We start from the raw sequence: 19,655 nt of genomic DNA, 5'->3' as shown, positions 1-19,655 counted from the left end.
CTGAGGAGGCCTTCACGAACTTGAAGTCCAAGTTCGCTTCAGCCCCAGTACTGGTACGTCCTGACACAGAGAAGCCTTTCCATCTGGAAGTAGATGCATCCTCGGTGGGGGCCGGTGCAGTGCTCACGCAGGAGGGTTCCAAAGGCCGAACTGTCACCTGCGGATTTTTCTCCAAGAGTTTCTCCTCCGCTGAGAGGAATTATTCCATAGGAGATCGTGAACTGTTGGCGATTAAGCTTGCCTTAGAAGAGTGGCGTTACCTCCTGGAGGGAGCTCGGTTTCCAGTCAGCATTTATACGGACCACAAGAACCTTCTCTACCTCCAATCTGCTCAGCGACTGAATCCACGTCAAGCCCGCTGGTCACTCTTCTTCGCCCGGTTCGATTTCCTCATTCATTTCCGCCCTGCCGAGAAGAACATCAAGGCTGACGCCCTTTCTCGTGCCTCGGATGTTCTTGGGGAGGAACCGGCTCCTCAGCATGTCATTCCTCCTGACCGACTGGTACTGGCTGCGCCTGTGGATCTTCGTCAACTACCCCCTGGCAAGACATACGTACAACCTGCTCTACGTAGGAAGATTCTGTCTTGGGGACATTGCTCACGTGTGGCTGGGCACCCTGGGGTGCAGCGTTCTATCGCCCTCATTTCCCGGTTTTACTGGTGGCCAGATCTGGCCAAGGACGTTTGGGATTTTGTGGGTTCCTGTGCTTCCTGTGCCCGAAATAAGCAGTCACGTCTCAAGCCTGCTGGTCTTCTTCTGCCGTTGCCGATACCCAGCTGTCCTTGGACTCATATCGCCATGGACTTTATTACGGATCTACCGCCTTCTTCTGGCAATACCATCATCTGGGTGGTGACTGACCGATTTTCGAAGATGTCCCATTTTGTCCCTCTTCCAGGTTTACCATCTGCTCCACATCTTGCCAGCCAGTTCTTCCATCACATCTTCAGACTCCATGGACTTCCCCAGCACATCGTCTCTGACCATGGGGTTCAGTTTGTCTCGAAATTCTGGCGTTCTCTCTGCAACCAACTTCAGGTGAAATTGGACTTCTCTTCCGCTTATCACCCCCAGTCCAATGGACAAGTGGAAAGAGTCCACCAGACCTTGGGCTGCTATCTACGCCATTTTGTTTCTGCCCGTCAGGACGATTGGTCCACTCTGTTGCCGTGGGCAGAGTTCTCCTATAACTCCTTGGACTCTTCATCCGCGGGTTCTGCCCCATTTTTTGTTAATTATGGATTGCATCCCCGCCCTCCTCTGCCCCTGCCTGTGCCATCGGAAGTTCCTGCTGTTGAGGAATTGGTGCGGGACTTTAAGACCATTTGGGAACAGACTCGTTTTTCCTTACTACAGGCTTCGGCTCGAATCAAGTCCCAGGCCGATAAAAGACGCAGGCCTTCTCCTGTCTTCAATCCTGGTGATAAAGTCTGCTTGTCCTCCAAGTATGTCCGACTTAAGATTCCTGGCTACAAGCTTGGTCCTCGTTTCCTGGGTCCCTTCGTGGTGCTGAATCGCATCAATCCAGTTTCCTACAAGCTGCGTCTCCCTCCCACCATGCGCATCCCGAACTCCTTCCATGTCTCCTTGCTTAAGCCTGTTATCTTGAACCGCTTCTCCCGTCAACTCTCCCCTCCTGCCCCTGTGGCCGACTCCTCTGACATCTATGAGGTTAAGGAAATCCTGGATATGAAGACAGTGAGGGGTAGGCGGTTCTTCTTGGTTGACTGGAAGGGGTTCGGGCCAGAGGAGAGATCTTGGGAGCCCGAGGACAATATCTTGGACCAGGACCTCTTGCAGAGATTTCTCCAGCCCAGGAGGAGGGGGAGGCCGAAGGGGGGGGGTACTGTCACGGGTGGTCCCGCAATCCATATCGCGGATCGCGGGGTCACCCGTGCCCCTCGCTTCCCGCCTGCGCGCCGCAAGCGCAGCTTACGTGTCCCGGCTCCTGTCCCGGCCTCTCCAGTCCCGGCTGCCGCTGCTCCTCCGTCCTCGGCCGTGCGCGCGCGTCCCCGGCTCCTAGGGCGCGCGCGCACCAACTTCTTCAGATTTAAAGGGCCAGCGCGCCGCTAATTGGCGCTGGCCATTTCAGGTAAACTATTTATTCCTGCCTCTTCCTGTGATCCCTGCCGGATCTTTGTGCCCTTTGTACCTCCTGCCTGTCCCCGACTACGAGTTTGCCTGCCGTTTCTGTACCCCGACCTTGGCTGCCATTGCGGACAAGTCACGCCTGTGGAACGACCTGGTGGTACCACGCCGCAGCAAGACCAACCTGCTTTGCGGCGGGCTCTGGTGAAAACCGGGTATCACTTAGACTTCGGTCCCAGGTTGTGGCTTGTGTTATTGTCCGCAGTGGTCCAGAGGATCCACAACCTCGAACCCTGACAGTATAATTGTACAATTCATAAATAAAATATTGTTATAATATTTGGTGGTATTAGGGATGAAATGTATCCCTGTAGATTCCATCCGGAAGAGAGTCAAGCTGCTTATCTCTTAGTCATTAATGCCCTGTGGAGTATGTAGACAAAAATCTTGCAAGGTCCTAGTGCTAGTTCACACATGTATAATTCACCACAATGTTCTGGTTATGTAAGGCACCATCCAGTATTGGAAGGTACCTGAGCAATAAGGTACATAGTAATCCTGCAAATGTGTTTACTATACTTCTGTCAGTATTACCAGCATGTGAGGTCTACTTGTGTTAACTGATCCTGTACTTTTTCTGCCTGCCCTGACCCCTGTCTGGATTAGCTTTATATACATAAGTTATGCATGTCCTTGGCCGGTCCCATGAATAGAATTTACCAATGAAACGAATTGATGCCAATATGATAAAGATAACTTTTAATACCTTTATATTGCAATTTTACTAACTTTTCGAGCTGCTTTTGCTCCTACCATTGTATTAGCTCCTGCATCTAAAATTCAGTCTTGTGGGTTGGCACCAGCTCGGCAGACACCTCCTGATTCCTCTGTAGTATGCTCATGCACATCCTCCTATCTAACTGGACTGTGTGCGGACAATGTGCTTAGATTATCATTGTACAGGGTTTAGCTACACTTTTCATTTAGCTTCCGAAGATATCAATCAATATATGATAATATCAAACAAATAAAAAAAGAGAGATGAGGCATATCAGAGTCATATGATGGATATAAGATCCCTAATAACAAACTCAGGTCTGCTGCTTCACCTTATCAATCAAACACACAGTCAACACTACTATGTCTTGTGTGTAGAGTTGTTCTCCTCTTCAGGCTGCTGGACAGAAAGTGTCTCTGGCTCTGGTGATCCCTTCCTGCTCCTACCCCTGCTCCTGCAGTACAGTGTTCATGTGAGAGCAATCTCACCAGTCAGGCAGACCTGCCCGGCCACAGTCAGGACTGAATTTATTGTTGTATCCAATGGCAACCAAGTAGCAGTACTGATAGAGACAGCCTTGAAAAGGCTCCAGCCACTAGGGACTGAAGCGTTGTGACTTATGGTGAATAAAGCACAGTAATTTTTTTACTTTAAATCCTGGAGTGCTGCCTTTTTTATGCTCTTTCTATATATTTAATCTTAACAACACTATTACCCACATAAAACATCCATGATATAGTCCACCAAATAAATTATAGCATGTACAGCACCCACAATTTATTATATATACTATGCCCCTGAACTACAGCACCCTGCTAATTTATATACACTCCTGTTTTATTTATATACAGTTCCTCTAATTTGTTTATAAGTCCCATATACCGTACATACTCCCAAATTAGATTATATACAGTACTCCATATAAGGCCACCCAGTTAAATGTAATTACAACCCCTATATACAGATCCCCCATAGTCAGTATATAGAGCCAAGGCCCGCACAGTATACACAGCTCTCCCCAGTAGATAGCATACACAGTACATAGTATATAGTACGTAGTATGATACCCGCCCAAAAATAATAAACTTTATACTTTCTGCTGCCTGAAGTGGGATCATACCACCTCATGTCAAATGCAGCCCTGGACACACCTACTTGCATTAGAATTGTTTTGACATAACTACAATTTGTGACTTTTAATGTGATTTTATAAAGCATTTTTCCGTGGCTGTAGAAAACTACATAATAGGCTAAGATATAAACCTACATATACATGTATATATTATCATGACTTAAAGGAAATCAACCACTGAAAACAATTTTAAAAACCCCTATAAAACTCACCGTTGCTCCTATCATCTTGATCCCAGCACTGTCCGTACGCTAGTTTTTACATGCCAGGATGACCTAGAACAGGTGTTGTAGAACAGCTGTACAATCTCAGACCAATGATACATGGGCCCAATGGTATGAAGCCGATTGCCCACTCTTATAACAAACGTTCTCCTTTATGTGATGTGGTACCATTATATTTTTATATAAGGTTTGATAGAAAATTAATTGCAACCTTTTTATGTGTTTATATAATAATTTTCTCATTAATTTTATAGCTATGTCATTTTATTGTTACTCTTTCTAGGTAAAATATGTCGGTAGCCGCCTATTGTCTCGTCTGTTGTAGAAAAATATCTACATCTGGGACTGGAAGACATGATCGCCACTGGAAAGATATAAGTAAGTGGACTATCATCTTTAACTGTTACTGCAACATATCTGGAAGCATTGTACAAAGATTGTAATTACACTAGTTCATGCCCCTTGTGGGACACATTTTGTTAATAATAAATATAAAAGGATTATTACCAATAAATTAAATAAAAAACCTCTAATAAAATAATTCTTAAAAGTGTTGTTTAAGAATGTGTATTGTTGGCATAAACACATCGGTTGATGGACAACTTTAGGCTAGTACAGAGAGTATGGAGCCAACTGCATCAGACATTTTCCTCTCTTTTTATCAGGCATAGCTGATCAGTAGGGGACCCAGCAATTCAAATTTCTTGCAAATTGCATTACATTATTAAAATTACATTTGCCTTACATTTGAACGACCTGAATTAATTGAAAAGCTATGTTATATAAATATGTTTTTTTTAATTAAAATCAAAGAATTACTGAAATAAATGGATTCAAAGTATTAGTATCTTTGTAAGGTCAAGAAGAAAAGTGGTCCAGCCAGTCTTACATACAATGTTATTTACAGTACCAATATTCCTTTCAAATTAACAGAAAAAGTGAAGAACCTTTAAATGTTTAAAATGATATTTAACCCCTTAAGGACCAGGCCCTTTTTCGTTTTTGCGTTTTTATTTTTCACTCCCCACCTTCAAAAATCTATAACTTTTTTATTTTTCCGTGTACAGAGCTATGTGATGGCTTATTTTCTGCGTAACAAATTGCACTTCGTAGTGATGGTATTAAATATTCCATGCCGTGTACTGGGAAGCGGGAAAAAAATTCTAAATGCAGTGAAAATGATGAAAAAACACATTTGCGCCATTTCTTGTGGGCTTGGTTTTTACAGCTTACACTGTGTGCCCCAAATGACAAGTCTATTTCATTCATTGAATCAATACGATCACGGGGATACCAAATTTGTATAGGTTTTGTAATGTTTTCATACATTCACAAAAATTAAAACCTCCTGTACAGAAAAAAAATTCTTCATTTTGCCGTGTTCTTGCGCTAATAACTTTGGTGTATGGAGCTGTGAGTGGTGTCATTTTTTGCGACTTCTGATGACGTTTTCAATGCTTCTATTTTTAGGACTGTGCGACCTTTTGATCACTTTTTATAGAATTTTTTCTATTTTTCAAAATTGCAAAAAAATGCAATTTGCGACTTCGGGCGCTATTTTCCGCTACGGGGTTTAACGCAGTGAAAAACGGTTATCATATTTTGATAGATCGGGCATTTTCGGACGCGGCGATACCTAATGTGTTTATGATTTTTACGGTTTATTTATATTTATATCAGTTCTAGGGAAAGGGGGGTGATTTGAATTTTTATGTTTTTTTAATATAATTTTTTTTTTTTAACTTTTTTTTTTTTTTTTTTTTTTTACTATTTTTCAGACTCCCTAGGGTACTTTAACCCTAGGTTGTGTGATTGATCCTACCATATACTGCCATACTACAGTATGGCAGTATATGGGGATTTTGCATACCATCTATTACAATGTGCAGATCGCACATTGTAATAGATAGCCTCGATCATGACAGCCTCGGATCTTTGTGTGATCCCAGGCTGTCATGGCAACCGATCGCCGCCCCCCGGTGACGTCACGGGGAGTGACGATCGGAGCCAAGATGGCGGCGGCGGCCGGCGGCGGTCAAAGGGTTAACACCCGCGATCGGTGCAAGCACTGATCGCGGGTGTTAGCGACAGGCGTTTGCTTCATTATGAAGCAAATGCCTGGTGAGTATGAAGAGGGCTCAGCCCGTGAGCCCTCTTCATACTCCCCCATACTCCACCATACTCCCCCATACTCCCCCATGCGCAGTATGATACAGCGGACACCTGCCTTTAACTTCTGCGATAGGCACTGGCAGAAGTGGCTCTGTTAAGTGGCTGTGTGCCAAAATCAACGCAGGGCACCAATCAATTGTCATGTCATTCTGGAGTTTCATACAGACTGCTAAGCCTTTCATGAAGATTGATCTGTGATGGACTGAGGCAGACCATTACAGATTAACAGTATATACACAAAATACTGCAATATATACACGATTACTGGATATTTTCATTGTGTGAACTTTGCAATCGTTAAAAAAGATCTATTAAGAAGGGAAAGTGACAGAAAAGGACTAGGAAAAGTTAGCAACACTAATTGATTGTCTTGATTGTCGCTCCCCGGGATCATCCGGGAGAGACGATCTGTTGCCGTGACAGCCTTGGGTCATACAAAGACCCGAGGCTGTCTAGTTTTAGCTTATCTATTACAATGTGCGATTTGCCTAGAGTTAAAGTACCCTAGGGAGTCTGAAAAATAGTACAAAAAAAATTAAAAATCTGAGAAAAAAATTAATTAATAAAACCTAAAAGTTCAATATCATCCACGCTTCCTCTAACTAAAATCATAAACCTGTTAGGTATCACCTTTGTTGGGTATTGTCACAGTCTATGGAAATAGTCCCTTGGGACTAAAGTCTGTGGACTCCCTGGACCACCGCGGGGGATAAAGATGCCAGCCTCAACCCGGGAGCGGAGTCTAAGTGGACTCCTGGTCTTCACATGAGCCCGCCGCAAAGCGGGATGGTCTTGCTGCGGCGGGGAGCCACCAGGTTGCTCCACGGGTGCGACTAGGCCCGCGGTGGCAGCCAAGGTAGGGACACGGGCAGGCAGGACCTCGGGAAGGAAGGACCTCGGGAAGGCATGACCTCGGAAGGACGGCTGGCAGGATCTCGGAAGGACGGCTGGCAGGACCTCGGAAGGACGGCTGGCAGGACCTCGGAAGACCACTAGGATAACCGGACCGCCACAGGATTACAGGACCGCCACAGGATTACAGGACCGCCACAGGATTACAGGACCGCCACAGGATTACAGGACCGCCGCAGGATTACAGGACCGCCACAGGATTACAGGACCGCCACAGGATTACAGGACCGCCACAGGATTACAGGACCGCCGCAGGATTACAGGACCGCCACAGGAGTACAGGAACACGGGAACACCAGAGGAACACGGGAACACCAGAGGAACACGGGAATACCAGAGGAACACGGGAACAAGGTGGTGTCTGGAAACGCTCAGAAACTCGGAGGCATTTGGAAACACTCAGGAAACTCGGAGGCGTCTGGAAACACTCAGGAGGCTTTCTTTTCAGAAGAATGACCTGAAGATCTGGCAGGGGATGCTGGGAGTTGCCAGGTTATATAGCTGAGCTCAGAATACCAGCGCGAATAAGGAGGATGCTGGAGCTTTGAATTCTTGAAGAGTCGGGAGTGCGCCCTAGAGGGCGGGGACGTGTGCGTCTCAAGAATGGTGCAAATGGAATACTATCGCAGCAAAGTGCAATTTGTTACACAGAAATAAGACCTAACAAAGCTCTGTACACAGAAAAACTAAAAAGTTATAGATTTTTGAAGGTGGGGAGTGAAAAATGAACGAAAAAAGTCTGGGTCCTTAAGTGGTTAAAGAGAACCTGTCACCAGGAAATGCGCCACACAAATCACACACAGTTCCATCTAGATGTCTTTATACATGTTCCACTGATACCTCTATCCATGAAATTAGAGTCAGCATGCTTCTAAAAAAAAAGGACCTTTATTGGTATCCTCTGTTCCAGTCATAGTTTTGTAATGAAGTATTTATTTCGGGTGGGTTAATTTGCATGGCAGGTGCTCTTAGAGTTTACTGTACAACAATAATTCTATGTCTTTTTCTACTGAACCTTACCATTCGATACATAATTGAAAATGTATTTTCGCGGTCCATACACACACATACATATATATAGTACAGACTAGAAGTTTGGACACACCTTCTCATTCAAAGAGTTTTCTGTTTTTTCATGACTATAAAAATTGTAGATTCACACTGAAGGCATCAAAACTATGAATTAAAACATCTGGAATTATATATTTAACAAAAAAGTGTACAACAACTGAAAATATGTCTTGTATTCTAGGTTCTTCAAAGTGCTTTACACATTCTTGGCATTTTCTTGATGAGCTTCAAGAGGTAGTCACCTGAAATGGTCTTTCAACAGTCTTAAAGGAGTTCCCAGAGACGCTTAGCACTTGTTGGCTCGTTTGCCTTCACTCGATTGGATTCAGTTCTGGTGACTGTAAGGCTAGGTCATATGGTGTAGCACCCCATCACTCTCTTTCTTGGTAAAATAGCCCTTACACAGTGTGGAGGTGTGTTTGGGGTCTTTGTCATGTTAAAAAATAAATGGAGCTCCAACTAAAAGCAAATCGGATGGAATAGCATGCAAGATGTTCTGGAAACCATGCTGGTTCAGTATACCTTCAATATTGAAAAAATCCCCATTAGTGTCACCAGCAAAGCACCCCACACCATCACACCTCCTCCATGCTTCACTGTCGGAACCAGGCATGTAGAGTCCATTTGTTTACCTTTTCTGTGTTGCACTAAGATACGTTGGTTGGAACCAAGGGTCTCAAATTTGGATTTCCACTGGTCTAATGTAAATTCCTTGTGTTCTTTAGCCCAAACAGGTCTCTTCTGCTTGTTGCCTGTCCTTAGCAGTGGTTTCCTAGCAGCTATTTTACCATGAAGGCTGCTGCACAGTCTCCTCCTAACAGTTGTTGTAGAGATGTCTCTGCTGCTACAACTCTGTATGGCATTGACCTGGTCTCTAATCTGAGCTGCTGTTCACCTGCATTTTTTTAGGCTGGTGACTTGGATGAACTTGGATGCTCGCACACTGCTGATGGACCAGAAGCAGGAGCGAGGAAGGGTCAGTATGAGCTGCGTGCCGCTGGGGCACACAAAAGGGTACTGGTGAGCCTGTGACCCAAGATATGGGTTGCAGGAGCACCCGTGACCCTTATCCTCCACAGCAGAGGTGACTCTTGCCAAATAACCTAGCCTTAGCAGTCACCAGAACTGAATACAATTGAATGAAGGAAAAAGGGCCAACAAGTGCTAAGCATCTCTGAGAACTCCTTCAAGACTGTTGAAAGACCATTTCTGGTGACTACCTCTTGAAGCTCATCAAGAGATTGCCAAGAGTGTGCAAAGCAGTAATCAAAGCAAAAGGTGTTTTGATGCCTTCAGTGTGAATCTACAATTTTTATAGTCAAAGCCTATAGTTGACCACCGAATAGAGGTAAAGCCGGTTATAAAATATATGTCTACATTAGTGCAACATAATAACCTCTAAGTATATATACACCACCAAAGCCTGGGGCTATGATAAAGTACAATTTTTATAGTCATGAAAATACAGAAAATTCTTTGAATGAGAAGGTGTGTCCAAACTTTTGGTCTGTGCTGTTAATAAATATATATAATATACAAATATATCTGCACAGTTTATAATGTTAGCTTGCTATCTACTATACTACAAGGGTTTGAAAACAATATAAAACAATGATAGAGTAAGCCTATATCTATAATCAATTTAGTGACAATAAAACTTTCGCATTGCTTACCTGTAAATTAATAAAGGACTTTAGTTTCTTAACTCATTAAATTATCATTCCCTCCCCCCATTTTATGACTCCCCCCATTTTATGACAGAACAGTGACAATATATGTTTACTTTTATGTTTTTTATTTTTTTTTTAGCAGAAGTGCAGATTATTTACATTAAATAATGTAATAAACTACTACAAGTTATCAAGCATCTCAACACCTTGCAGATCATGTTTTTTTTCATCACCCAGTGTGGTGCCATCATCCAGAAAATCTAATTTAAAGGGAGATGTTAATTGGTTGCATAAAGTCACAGAGCCAAAGTTTTTAGCACTGAAGTTAAGCTCTTCCCACATAAGATCACCTTCTTTGCTTTAATCAATGCCACTGTATCCAGAAACATCACTAAGCGGCGGGTAGCCTTGTTTACAATGTCAGTCACAGCAGAGAAGATGTTCGGTGGTCAGAAGAAAAGATGATTGACAACATACTGGTAAAGGTTTATTAGGTCCATTTCTGCTTTAAGCTCTCAGCATTCATCTATATATTGCACCTTACCTGAAAATACTGTTTATGACAAAAAAATCATGCAATGCCTGTGTTTAAATTAGGAAATATTGCCAAGATTACAGGATCGCTGATTTTAGGGTAAGTGCATAATTTTTTCAGTTGATAAATTTAAACATCATGTACTTGTGATCCCAAACAAATCCTATGCAGCTGGTGCAACTAAAAACAGAGGTTTTGCAGCTAACTCCCGCCCCTCTCCATAGGAAGTTATGGCGCACGGCGCCGTACTACGGGTAAAGATAGGACAGGTCATGAACAGGCATGTGTGCTGCACCGTACCGCGCCCATTGCCGTCTATGGAGGACGTATATCGGCCGTATATACGTCCTCCATACGTTAGTGTGAATGTAGCCTAAATTACAGATCATTGAACAAAAAAGCAAACCCTCATACTCAATCCCCGGAAAAAGATAAATGTCACAATTATGACACAATTATTTAATCCTTCTCAGCTTATTATACTACACAGAAATTAAAGTATGTCTTGCATCAAAATCCAGCATGATAAACCAGGGACACTTTATCACATAACCATTCGTGATTGTGGTAATCTGCTTATATTTGTTATTCATGACCTCCTTCCTTCTAAAATCAACATTTAAAATTCTGCAAATAAACCAGACGAGTTCTAAGGGACATTACCATAGCCTCTCAATTCTGTAGCTTCACAGGCTTTACTGTCTCACTCTTCCCCTGCCTCCTCTCCCTCCCTCTGCCGACTGTGATCTTACACAGTGTAACAGCCTGTGAAGTTACAGCAAGGGGGGGCTCTATTAAGAGGCCCCAGAACCCCCTGACTTATTAGCATAATTTTACAAGTTGATTTTAGAAGGAAGAAAGCAATGGGTAACAAATAGAAGATTACCAGGAGCCTGGATCTATGAGTAAGTGTCCCAGGTTTATCATGCTTTCTTTTGTTTTTAAAATCTTTTTATTGATTTTATAATGCAAATAACAGATAACAGTATTGCATACATATTGCAGACAGCTATGGTTACAAGCTTAGTATGGTAATAAGAAATACAGGTTGCCAATTACCAAACATGCATGCTTTGAAGTAGGAGAAAACATTAGATATGAAAGCAGATAAAAATGTAAAAGGGCCCAAGGGGAGGCATTGTCGGCCTCCCCTGAGTGCTCTGAGTTATGTAAGGGTGGGATGAGTGAATGAGGATTATCACTGAGAGATAGATTGAGGTATAAAGGGGTAGGAGGGGGTGGAGGTAGTTAAAAATGGGGTGATAATGAGGCAGAGGGAAGGGGGGGGAAGGTTGCCCAAATGTTGTCTGTCATCATTGGTTAACCTCAAGCCTAAGGCGCAGGTCATATGGGGGAGTTAAGGTGGCTGGTAGAGTTAGGGATCAGGGAGTATCTAATCATCTACTCCTGATTTCTCTCTCAAGTATGATTTACATAGATCAGAGTAAAAAAATTACAATCAGGGATCCCAAATTTTCTTGTAGTTGATATGCTTCCTACGGTCATAGGCAGTTCTTCTATTCTAGCTAGTTGAGAGTCTGATAGAGGGGGGTCTAGTTTGCTTCCAGAGAAGGGATTTGGCCATCAGTAGGAGGAGGTGGAAAAGTTTGCTTGGGTAATATTTGGGGTGTGAGTTGTGCAAATTCTGTTGTCCACTTTGGATCAAAAAGGTTTTTTTGTACACACTCCCACCATATGTGAGAGAATGATCTGTTGTCTGATTCACATCTCCAGCCGGTGTCTGGGATATCGCTGTTGAATTAATGTAGGGTGCAGAGTGTCTTGTACCATCTTGATGTAAATTTAAAGTTTGTTTCTTGCATGGTGATGCATTTTGAGGGGCCACAACTTGTTTTAAGTTGATTTCTACTGGTTCGAGATGTATTTGTGGCTCCTTTTCCCATGCCGCAATGTATTGTGGATTAGTCGAGCTGTCTAGGTCTATTAGATTTTTGTAAATAATGGATGTAAGTTTGGAGATCTGAGATGTAGTAGAAAGGAGTTCCTCGTACCACATTAACTTTCTGTCAAAGAGGCCTCTTTTCAGTAGTTTTATAAAATTATACTGGATTTGGGAGTACCAACTGAAATTGGCCCTGGGGAATTGCTGTTGAAAAATGGCAAAGATTGGGAAAGAGCCATTTAGTAAGATATCGAAGACTTTTTTTTGTCACCCATAGATGTCTGGGGTTGGAGCCATTGTGAAGGGGAAACATCTTCTAAGCCTAGAAGATCCCCGATTTTTGTGAGAGGGGAGGGTACTTTCCCTATGCCTGGAGTTTTGGAGGATGTCGACCAAGTGCTAAACACCGGTTGTGTGAGCTGATCTCTGTAGCTCAACGGGTGATCTTTGCGGATTAGGGCTTGGGTTAGAGATCTGCCTAGAATTTCTTCTTCGATGTGGATGTATGTTTTGGAATTTTAAATTTTCATTTTTATACCAGTCCTGTAACCTCAGTTAGACCTAGTCCTCTGTTCATTCGTGTGCATGTCATGATTGAGTAGGCCAATCTGTGCCTTTTTTGTCCCAAATATATGAGAGGGCAGCTTTCCTCAAGGAGTCAAAGAAATGGTTGGGTAGTCTAATGGGGAGAACTTTCCTCGGGGACTTAATTTTTGGCACCATCATGCTATATTTTGATAGTAGATTTAATTTAAGGAATCCATAAGCCGGTGCAGTTTCAGCACAATAGAGTGACTCTTATGTCCCCATTCTGCCAATAACAGGGATTCTTGACAGTCCAACCCCCTGCAATAAGACATTTTTCCTCTATCCTGTGAATAGGGAATAAATTAAATTAATGAAAAAAAAACTTTAGGTTTTTATATTATGCAAAAGGTACAGTGTATGCACTATGGGTATTGCCATGGGTATTATACACTATACAATATATATGCAGTAAAGTTACACCACTGTTCTTCTAAATATGTCTACCTCAAATACTCTACTTTATGAGATTGACCATAAAGTTTGACCGCAAGTTTTGCCTTCATATTTGTGAATAGTTTATATACAAATTAAAATGTCTACTGAGAAAAGGATAAGAGTTAATTGGTTTGAGGTTACCACATTAGTTACAGTTAGTAAAAGTAAGATCCTAAAAGTGAACATTTTTTTAGTCTTTTATTTTCTCTTTTTGCAACCAGAGGTTATGTGTTTATCACATATGAAATGCGATCTCTAAGAAAAGCCATGACACTTGACACTCATGCAGTCCGTCAAGAGAAGTTAAAGTCATATATCTATGTGCATACTCTGTCAGAGGATCGAAATGATTTGCAAGGTGAGAATTTATTTTTAATATAATTATTTTAGGCTCCCATATTACTTTTATGTGATTATTTTTGTATGTGATCATTCTCCCCCTATTTTTATTAACCTACTTCTTCCATTTATTGATTTAGTATAGTTGCAATCTGTACAAAGAATGAATCATCGCTTATCTATGATTCATTTATTATCTTTGAGATAGGACTCCTGGGGTGAGGGTCCTTTATAGCACATCTCAAATGATGTGAAGGTTTGTGGAGACGTTGTATTCCTTAAAGCTACTAAGCTAGAGAGACTTGAAATGTTCTGAAAGTGGTAACCTAAAAAAGATCTATAAATGTGCAAAGGTGGGCATGCCATCAATATGCTATATTTTCTGCAATCCATTTTTTCCAGGATCTAAATGCCCCAGGAAACTCTGAGAGTTATGTATAAAGGAATGTAGTGGCATTTGAAACGCAATGAGGCCCACAGAGAACCTGAGGGAGTCCCACAACCTGGAGGAGTGTTTAGTAATTGAGTTTATAATAAGAGAACGGGCCATGGACATGGTCCACAAAATAGTGTCCAAACATCTAATGCTATTTCTAAGGCATGCAGGAAAAGCCAAAGGGAGTGGTCCTATTGGGAATGGAGTAGGAGCACCTGGGCAGCTTGAAAATATTTAAAGATATTGGGGACCCTAAGGCCTTCACGCAGTCTATAGCGGTACCATTTGATCATAATCTGGATTGATGTTAAAATGTAGCTAGGGACTTAGATTGGGAGATTTATGAGAGATTTGATACATTGAGACGGGATTACATTAAGGCAGTTAACGTGACCTGTCCATTAATTATGGTAGCACTCCCATTTCTTCAACATCAGGTGCAACCTTCAAAGTAATGGTGGAAAGTTACTGGCATATAGAGAATCATGGGAAGCAGCAAAATGAATATCCAGATAATCCAGGTTTCCCAGAGGAGACCACTGAAATGAATTATGTTGAACCAACTCAGTGGGAAGTATCAATTTAGGGACTTAGACTCATTACCATGAGGCCAGAGACAGATCCAGAACTGGACAGTTCCAACTGGAGAGTAGGAAAAGAGAGTTCAAAGGAGAGGAGACACCAGTAATAGGTAATTTGCAGACATAACTTGTGGTGAATCGACACAACCTTAAAGCCCCCTTTTCCAGATTATATTGGATCAAGATCACCAAAGGCTCCAGGGCCAGACTTAAGAGAAGAAAGCATAAGGGTCATCATGCACCATGGTGTTTTCTAGAAAGAGGTATAGAAAAGGCCTTGTACCAGATAAATTCACACCACATTCTCTGGGTAATGCTTCTCCTCTTGGATAGATATCAAATACTCACAAGTCTGAGAAACCCTGAGGCAGTAAGGATAAAAAAAGTTTCAGTTAGTTAACTCATGATGCAAGGGTCGATGGAGTTGTGAGTAGAGGAGAGGAATTTTTTTAAATTCGGCCCCTGTGGAGGCTAGTTATAATCTTATAAAATGGAATAGCAGAGGTAGTGGGCCTTAGAGAAAATCTACTGCATGATCGGCATGCAATCATGCATGATAAACCAGGGGCACTTACTCCTAGATCCTGGCACCGTGACTGTGGTTATCATCTTATATTTGGTATCCATTGCCTCCTTTTGTCTAAAATAAACCTTAAAATTATGCCAATAAGCCCAAGGGGCTCTGGGGGTGTCTCCAGAGCCCCTCAGTAATTGTTACATTGAGAAGGGCAGGTTTCCTCTCCCCCTGCACTTTCTTCTTCTGGATTACACAGGATTAGAGAAGGGTGAGACATGTTCTGCTCATTGTAACAGCCTGTGAAAAGACATCACCGAGGGGCTCTGGAAACACCCACTAGAGCCTCTCAGGCTCATTAGTATGATTTTAAATATTCTGATGGTAGATGTCCTTTAAGAGTTTTTTTTAGAAGGAAGCCATGAATAACAAATATAATAATTTTACCACAGCCATGGTGCCTGGTTTATCATGCTTGTTTTATATGGTAGATTTTCTTTACCTGTTGGGCCAGGTGAGTGGAGGGCATAGTAACTGCACATCATATGTCCAGTTCCCGACTAAATGCCTGCAAGTCCCACACCCCACAAGCATGAATACTGTAGTGTGGGACCACAGCAGAGAGAACTGCAGGCTCTCAAAGTAACAGTGGCCTTCCTCAGTGACTTCCCACTGCGGGCCTTTCCTGCTAGGAAAATGTCAGTTTAAAGGGAAAGTCCCAAGCATTAGTAAGTATGCTTACTCTGGAAGTCCTCTTTATGTTAATCAATTGAGGATGGATACAGCTGATATCGATAGCGCAGGAAAAACAAGTGTGCATTATAACTAGTAGCCTGATGCTTGTAGCAAAGTAGTAATGCAGCTTCAGAATGATGTCACAAGGTGGGTTGTTTGGATGCTCATCAGTCAGAGCTCACTGAACACTTTCTGTTTCCAGATGCTCAATAGGTTTTTCAGGCAGAGTTGGAAAGAGAACAGTAGCAGTAAAGTGTGGGTAGAAAGCCCCAGTCTCACTGAGAACATGAAGACACGTGAGTCCTATCCCCCTCATGAATCACTCTCAAAACAAATTTTTGTGGCTTAGAGAGCTGTTAAACAATAACATTAATCCACTTCTCTCCAAATGCGATGTATTCTAAATATTTAAAAAGCAGAAAGTGTCAATATCCATCGTCTGGCTTTCCAACATAGATTTTGAGTGACATGCTGTATATTTAAAACAGGGGTACCTGGAAAATAGGCCACAGGTGTAGATGTTGTTAGGGATAAATACTATACTAAATACTATCATAGCTTTCTAGCCTAGGTTGGTACGGGTGTGAAAGTACATAATGTGTGTGTGACTCTGGCATGGCCTAACTGAAGGACTCCAGGGCTGCCTGGAGTATCTTTTAAAGGAACCTTAACTGCTTAGGTGTCATTGGCTCTTTAAGATTGTAGCTGTGAGGTGCCAACTGGGAAAGAGGGGGCCCACTCTCTCTGTAACCACTTAGACTACGCAATCCATGTTTGACCACGGAATAGTGTGTCAGAAGAAGTAGTCTTAATGGTCACTATATAAACCCAATATGGTGTTCAGCAGTATTCAAACTATGATATACAAATGGAAAATCAGTGACTCTGTAAAAACCAAACATATGTCATGTAGACCAACCAAAATTTCGTCCACATCTGGCAGGAAAATTGTTTGGGATGCAAAGAAAAACCCATAAATCACATCAGCTGAAATACAGGAGTCTCTGAAAACTAGCATTGTGTGGCAGTTTCAAGATGCACAATAAGGAGGCACAAGAAAATGCCACAAAGTATCTTGCCTACAATACGCCAAACGGCAAGCCTCAAAACTAATGGAACAAGGTATGGAATGGAATTTGTAGTGTAAGGTCAAAATCAAACATTTTTGCCACAACCATAAACATTACTTTCGGAGAGGTATCAACAAGGCCTGTGTTGAAAGGAACATCATTCCTGCTGTAGATCACTGAGGTGGATCACTGATAATGTTGGGATGTATGAGCTATGAAGGCACAGGAAACTTGGTCAAAGTTATAAAGATATATGTAGCACATATCAGCAAATACTGGAGGCAAATTTGCAGTCATCAGCCAGGAAGCTCCAATATGACAACGATCCAAAACACAAGGTGAAGTTGACCTGTCATTTGCTACAGCAGTACAAAGTGAAGGTTCTGGAGTGGCCATCTCAGTATCCTGACCTCAATATCATTGAGCCACTCTGGGGAGATCGGAAGCGTGCAGTTCATTCAAGACATCCCAGGAATTTATAGGAACTGGAGGCTTTTTGGCAAAAAGAATGGGCCTCATCCACAACTACCACCAAAGACTTCAAGCTGTCATTGATGTTAGAGGGGGCAATATATGGTATGGGGTATGTAAACTTTTGATCAGGATATTTTGGATACTTTTGGTTGTCATGATTTAAACAGAGAAAACACAGTAGTTTGACAATAAATGGCTTCACCCAAACGCTAAACATGACTGGGAAAAGAGGTTTTTGTGTTATTTATGTTCTTTGAAAAAAAAACTTTTGAGCCCAACTGTATATACATTTGGTATTTCCAGGATTGTACTGACTCAAAGAATAAAGGAGAGTAGTGAAAGTCATAAAACAAGAGCAAGAAAATGTTAAACATTTAGAATAGATGTGATTGCCACTTGCAAACTCTTAGTAGCTGTATTTTATAGTACCTATACCATACTTGCTACCCTCACCAGGCATAGGGTACATTAACATGTACAGTTTTTATAGCATGACCTGTTACAGTTTTCTTCAATTACGCTTATTTTTCAATATTCATATAGACATATATCATTTTTTGTAGGAATCACAAACAAATTGAGAAAAGAACTTCACAAAACCGCCATACGAGCTCTGGAGGTATCAACCAAACTGTTCAGTAAAGACCTTGACAGAGGTAAAGTAATGTAACGTAAACTAATAAATATGCTCATGTCTGAATTGCACTTTTTTGAAGTTTTTTAAAGAATATTTAAATTTTTTTGCGCCTCTAGCAGCCTCATGTGCAAAACAATAAAAATACTGTTTAGTAAGAAGCATAAGAAGATGTGCCAAATAAAAAATGCTATAACGTAATAGCCCATTTACTGGCACTGATTGGGAATGAGTTTCTGATCCCATTGATCACACACTGTATACCACTAAGGTACTACCCCTACAGAATGGGAGTGCTGTGCTTGTAACCACAGAGAGAGAAAACTAAAGAATCCAAACAATGAATATTCAGATTGGCAGGTTAAAAACATGATAAAATGTCCCCCAAGTATCAATAGGTATCAAGTGCACTGCCTCCTAGTGTAAAGGTATCTAACACACTGTCCCCCAGTATATAGGTAGCCAGCACACTGCTCCCATTATATAGGTATACAGCACATTGCACCCCCCACACTATATAGAGAGCCAACATACTGCAGCCTTTGTCCCCTAGTATATAGGGAGCCAGCATACTGCAACCCCTCCTACCACAGTATATAGGTAGCCAGCATACTGCAGCCTCTCCCCCAGTACATAGTTAGCCAGCACAGTGCAGCCCTCCTCCTTCCCAGTATATAGGTAGTCTGAATACTTATGACCATGGTTTAAGAAGGAGTGCAGAGAGAACATTATTGAGCAAAACAAACCAACATTTTTATTTTACCAAATGCTACAATGAAACAGGGTAAAAAAGGGCTCTGAAAACTTTCTGTAACCCACTGTAGTTGTGGAGTCGGTCCATTTTATCATGACTCCACCAAAATAGGCATCAACTCCACAACTTCAACTCCATAGCTCTTGGGTAGTTTATTCACTGGCATGAGACAAAAGGCTTTTGAGTTACTATGTAAGCATGATGCCATTGTTGAACTGTAAATGAGTGGCCAAGAGTCCTCTCCCTCAGGCAAAGTTAGCTTGTGATTCAACTGTCCTCCCACATCACCAGCATGTTATAGACCAATGGGATATGTGCAGGTGCCAAGAATGAGAGAAACAGTTCCTCAAATGATGTCTGATCAGTTTGTAACCTAGTGAGTATTCCCTCGAAAGACCAGCCTATGGAAATAGCAGAGCCACTGAGTAGTGGAATCCCCAGTCTGCATGCCACCTTCGACTGGGGTCTAACTTCAGAGTCATCTACGTAAGACATTGTCTACAGTGATACAGGATTTTGCCACTCACTGGAATAAGTTAAAGTAAAGTTCAGGATCGTTGTGCCATTCCTCTATTAGATCTTTTTAAATGAAAACTGATAACGGACAA

The 19,655-nt window shown here is 42.0% G+C and overlaps 1 protein-coding gene across 5 annotated transcripts in view; it reads left to right on the top strand.

Annotated features, from left to right (window-relative positions):
• The window catches only part of SERAC1 (serine active site containing 1), a 117,684-nt gene that overhangs the window by 27,409 nt on the left and 70,620 nt on the right, over positions 1-19,655 (top strand). For 2 of the 5 annotated variants that reach the window (XM_072141042.1, XM_072141043.1), the window contains exons 2-5: positions 4,508-4,602; positions 10,647-10,683; positions 13,732-13,868; positions 18,223-18,315. In XM_072141042.1, the coding sequence (XP_071997143.1) occupies positions 4,515-4,602; positions 10,647-10,683; positions 13,732-13,868; positions 18,223-18,315 (355 nt within the window). In that variant the 5' untranslated portion in view covers positions 4,508-4,514. Of the gene's footprint in view, positions 1-4,507; positions 4,603-10,646; positions 10,684-13,731; positions 13,869-16,317; positions 16,412-18,222; positions 18,316-19,655 lie in introns of those variants that run through there. The other 3 variants (XM_072141047.1, XM_072141044.1, XM_072141048.1) reach the window with 3 other exon arrangements.

This window comes from Engystomops pustulosus, chromosome 3, assembly GCF_040894005.1.
Source record: "Engystomops pustulosus chromosome 3, aEngPut4.maternal, whole genome shotgun sequence".
Taxonomy (NCBI): Eukaryota; Metazoa; Chordata; class Amphibia; order Anura; family Leptodactylidae; genus Engystomops; species Engystomops pustulosus.
Note: the sequence above shows the minus strand (reverse complement) of the source record. Positions and strands in the feature narration are given on the sequence as shown.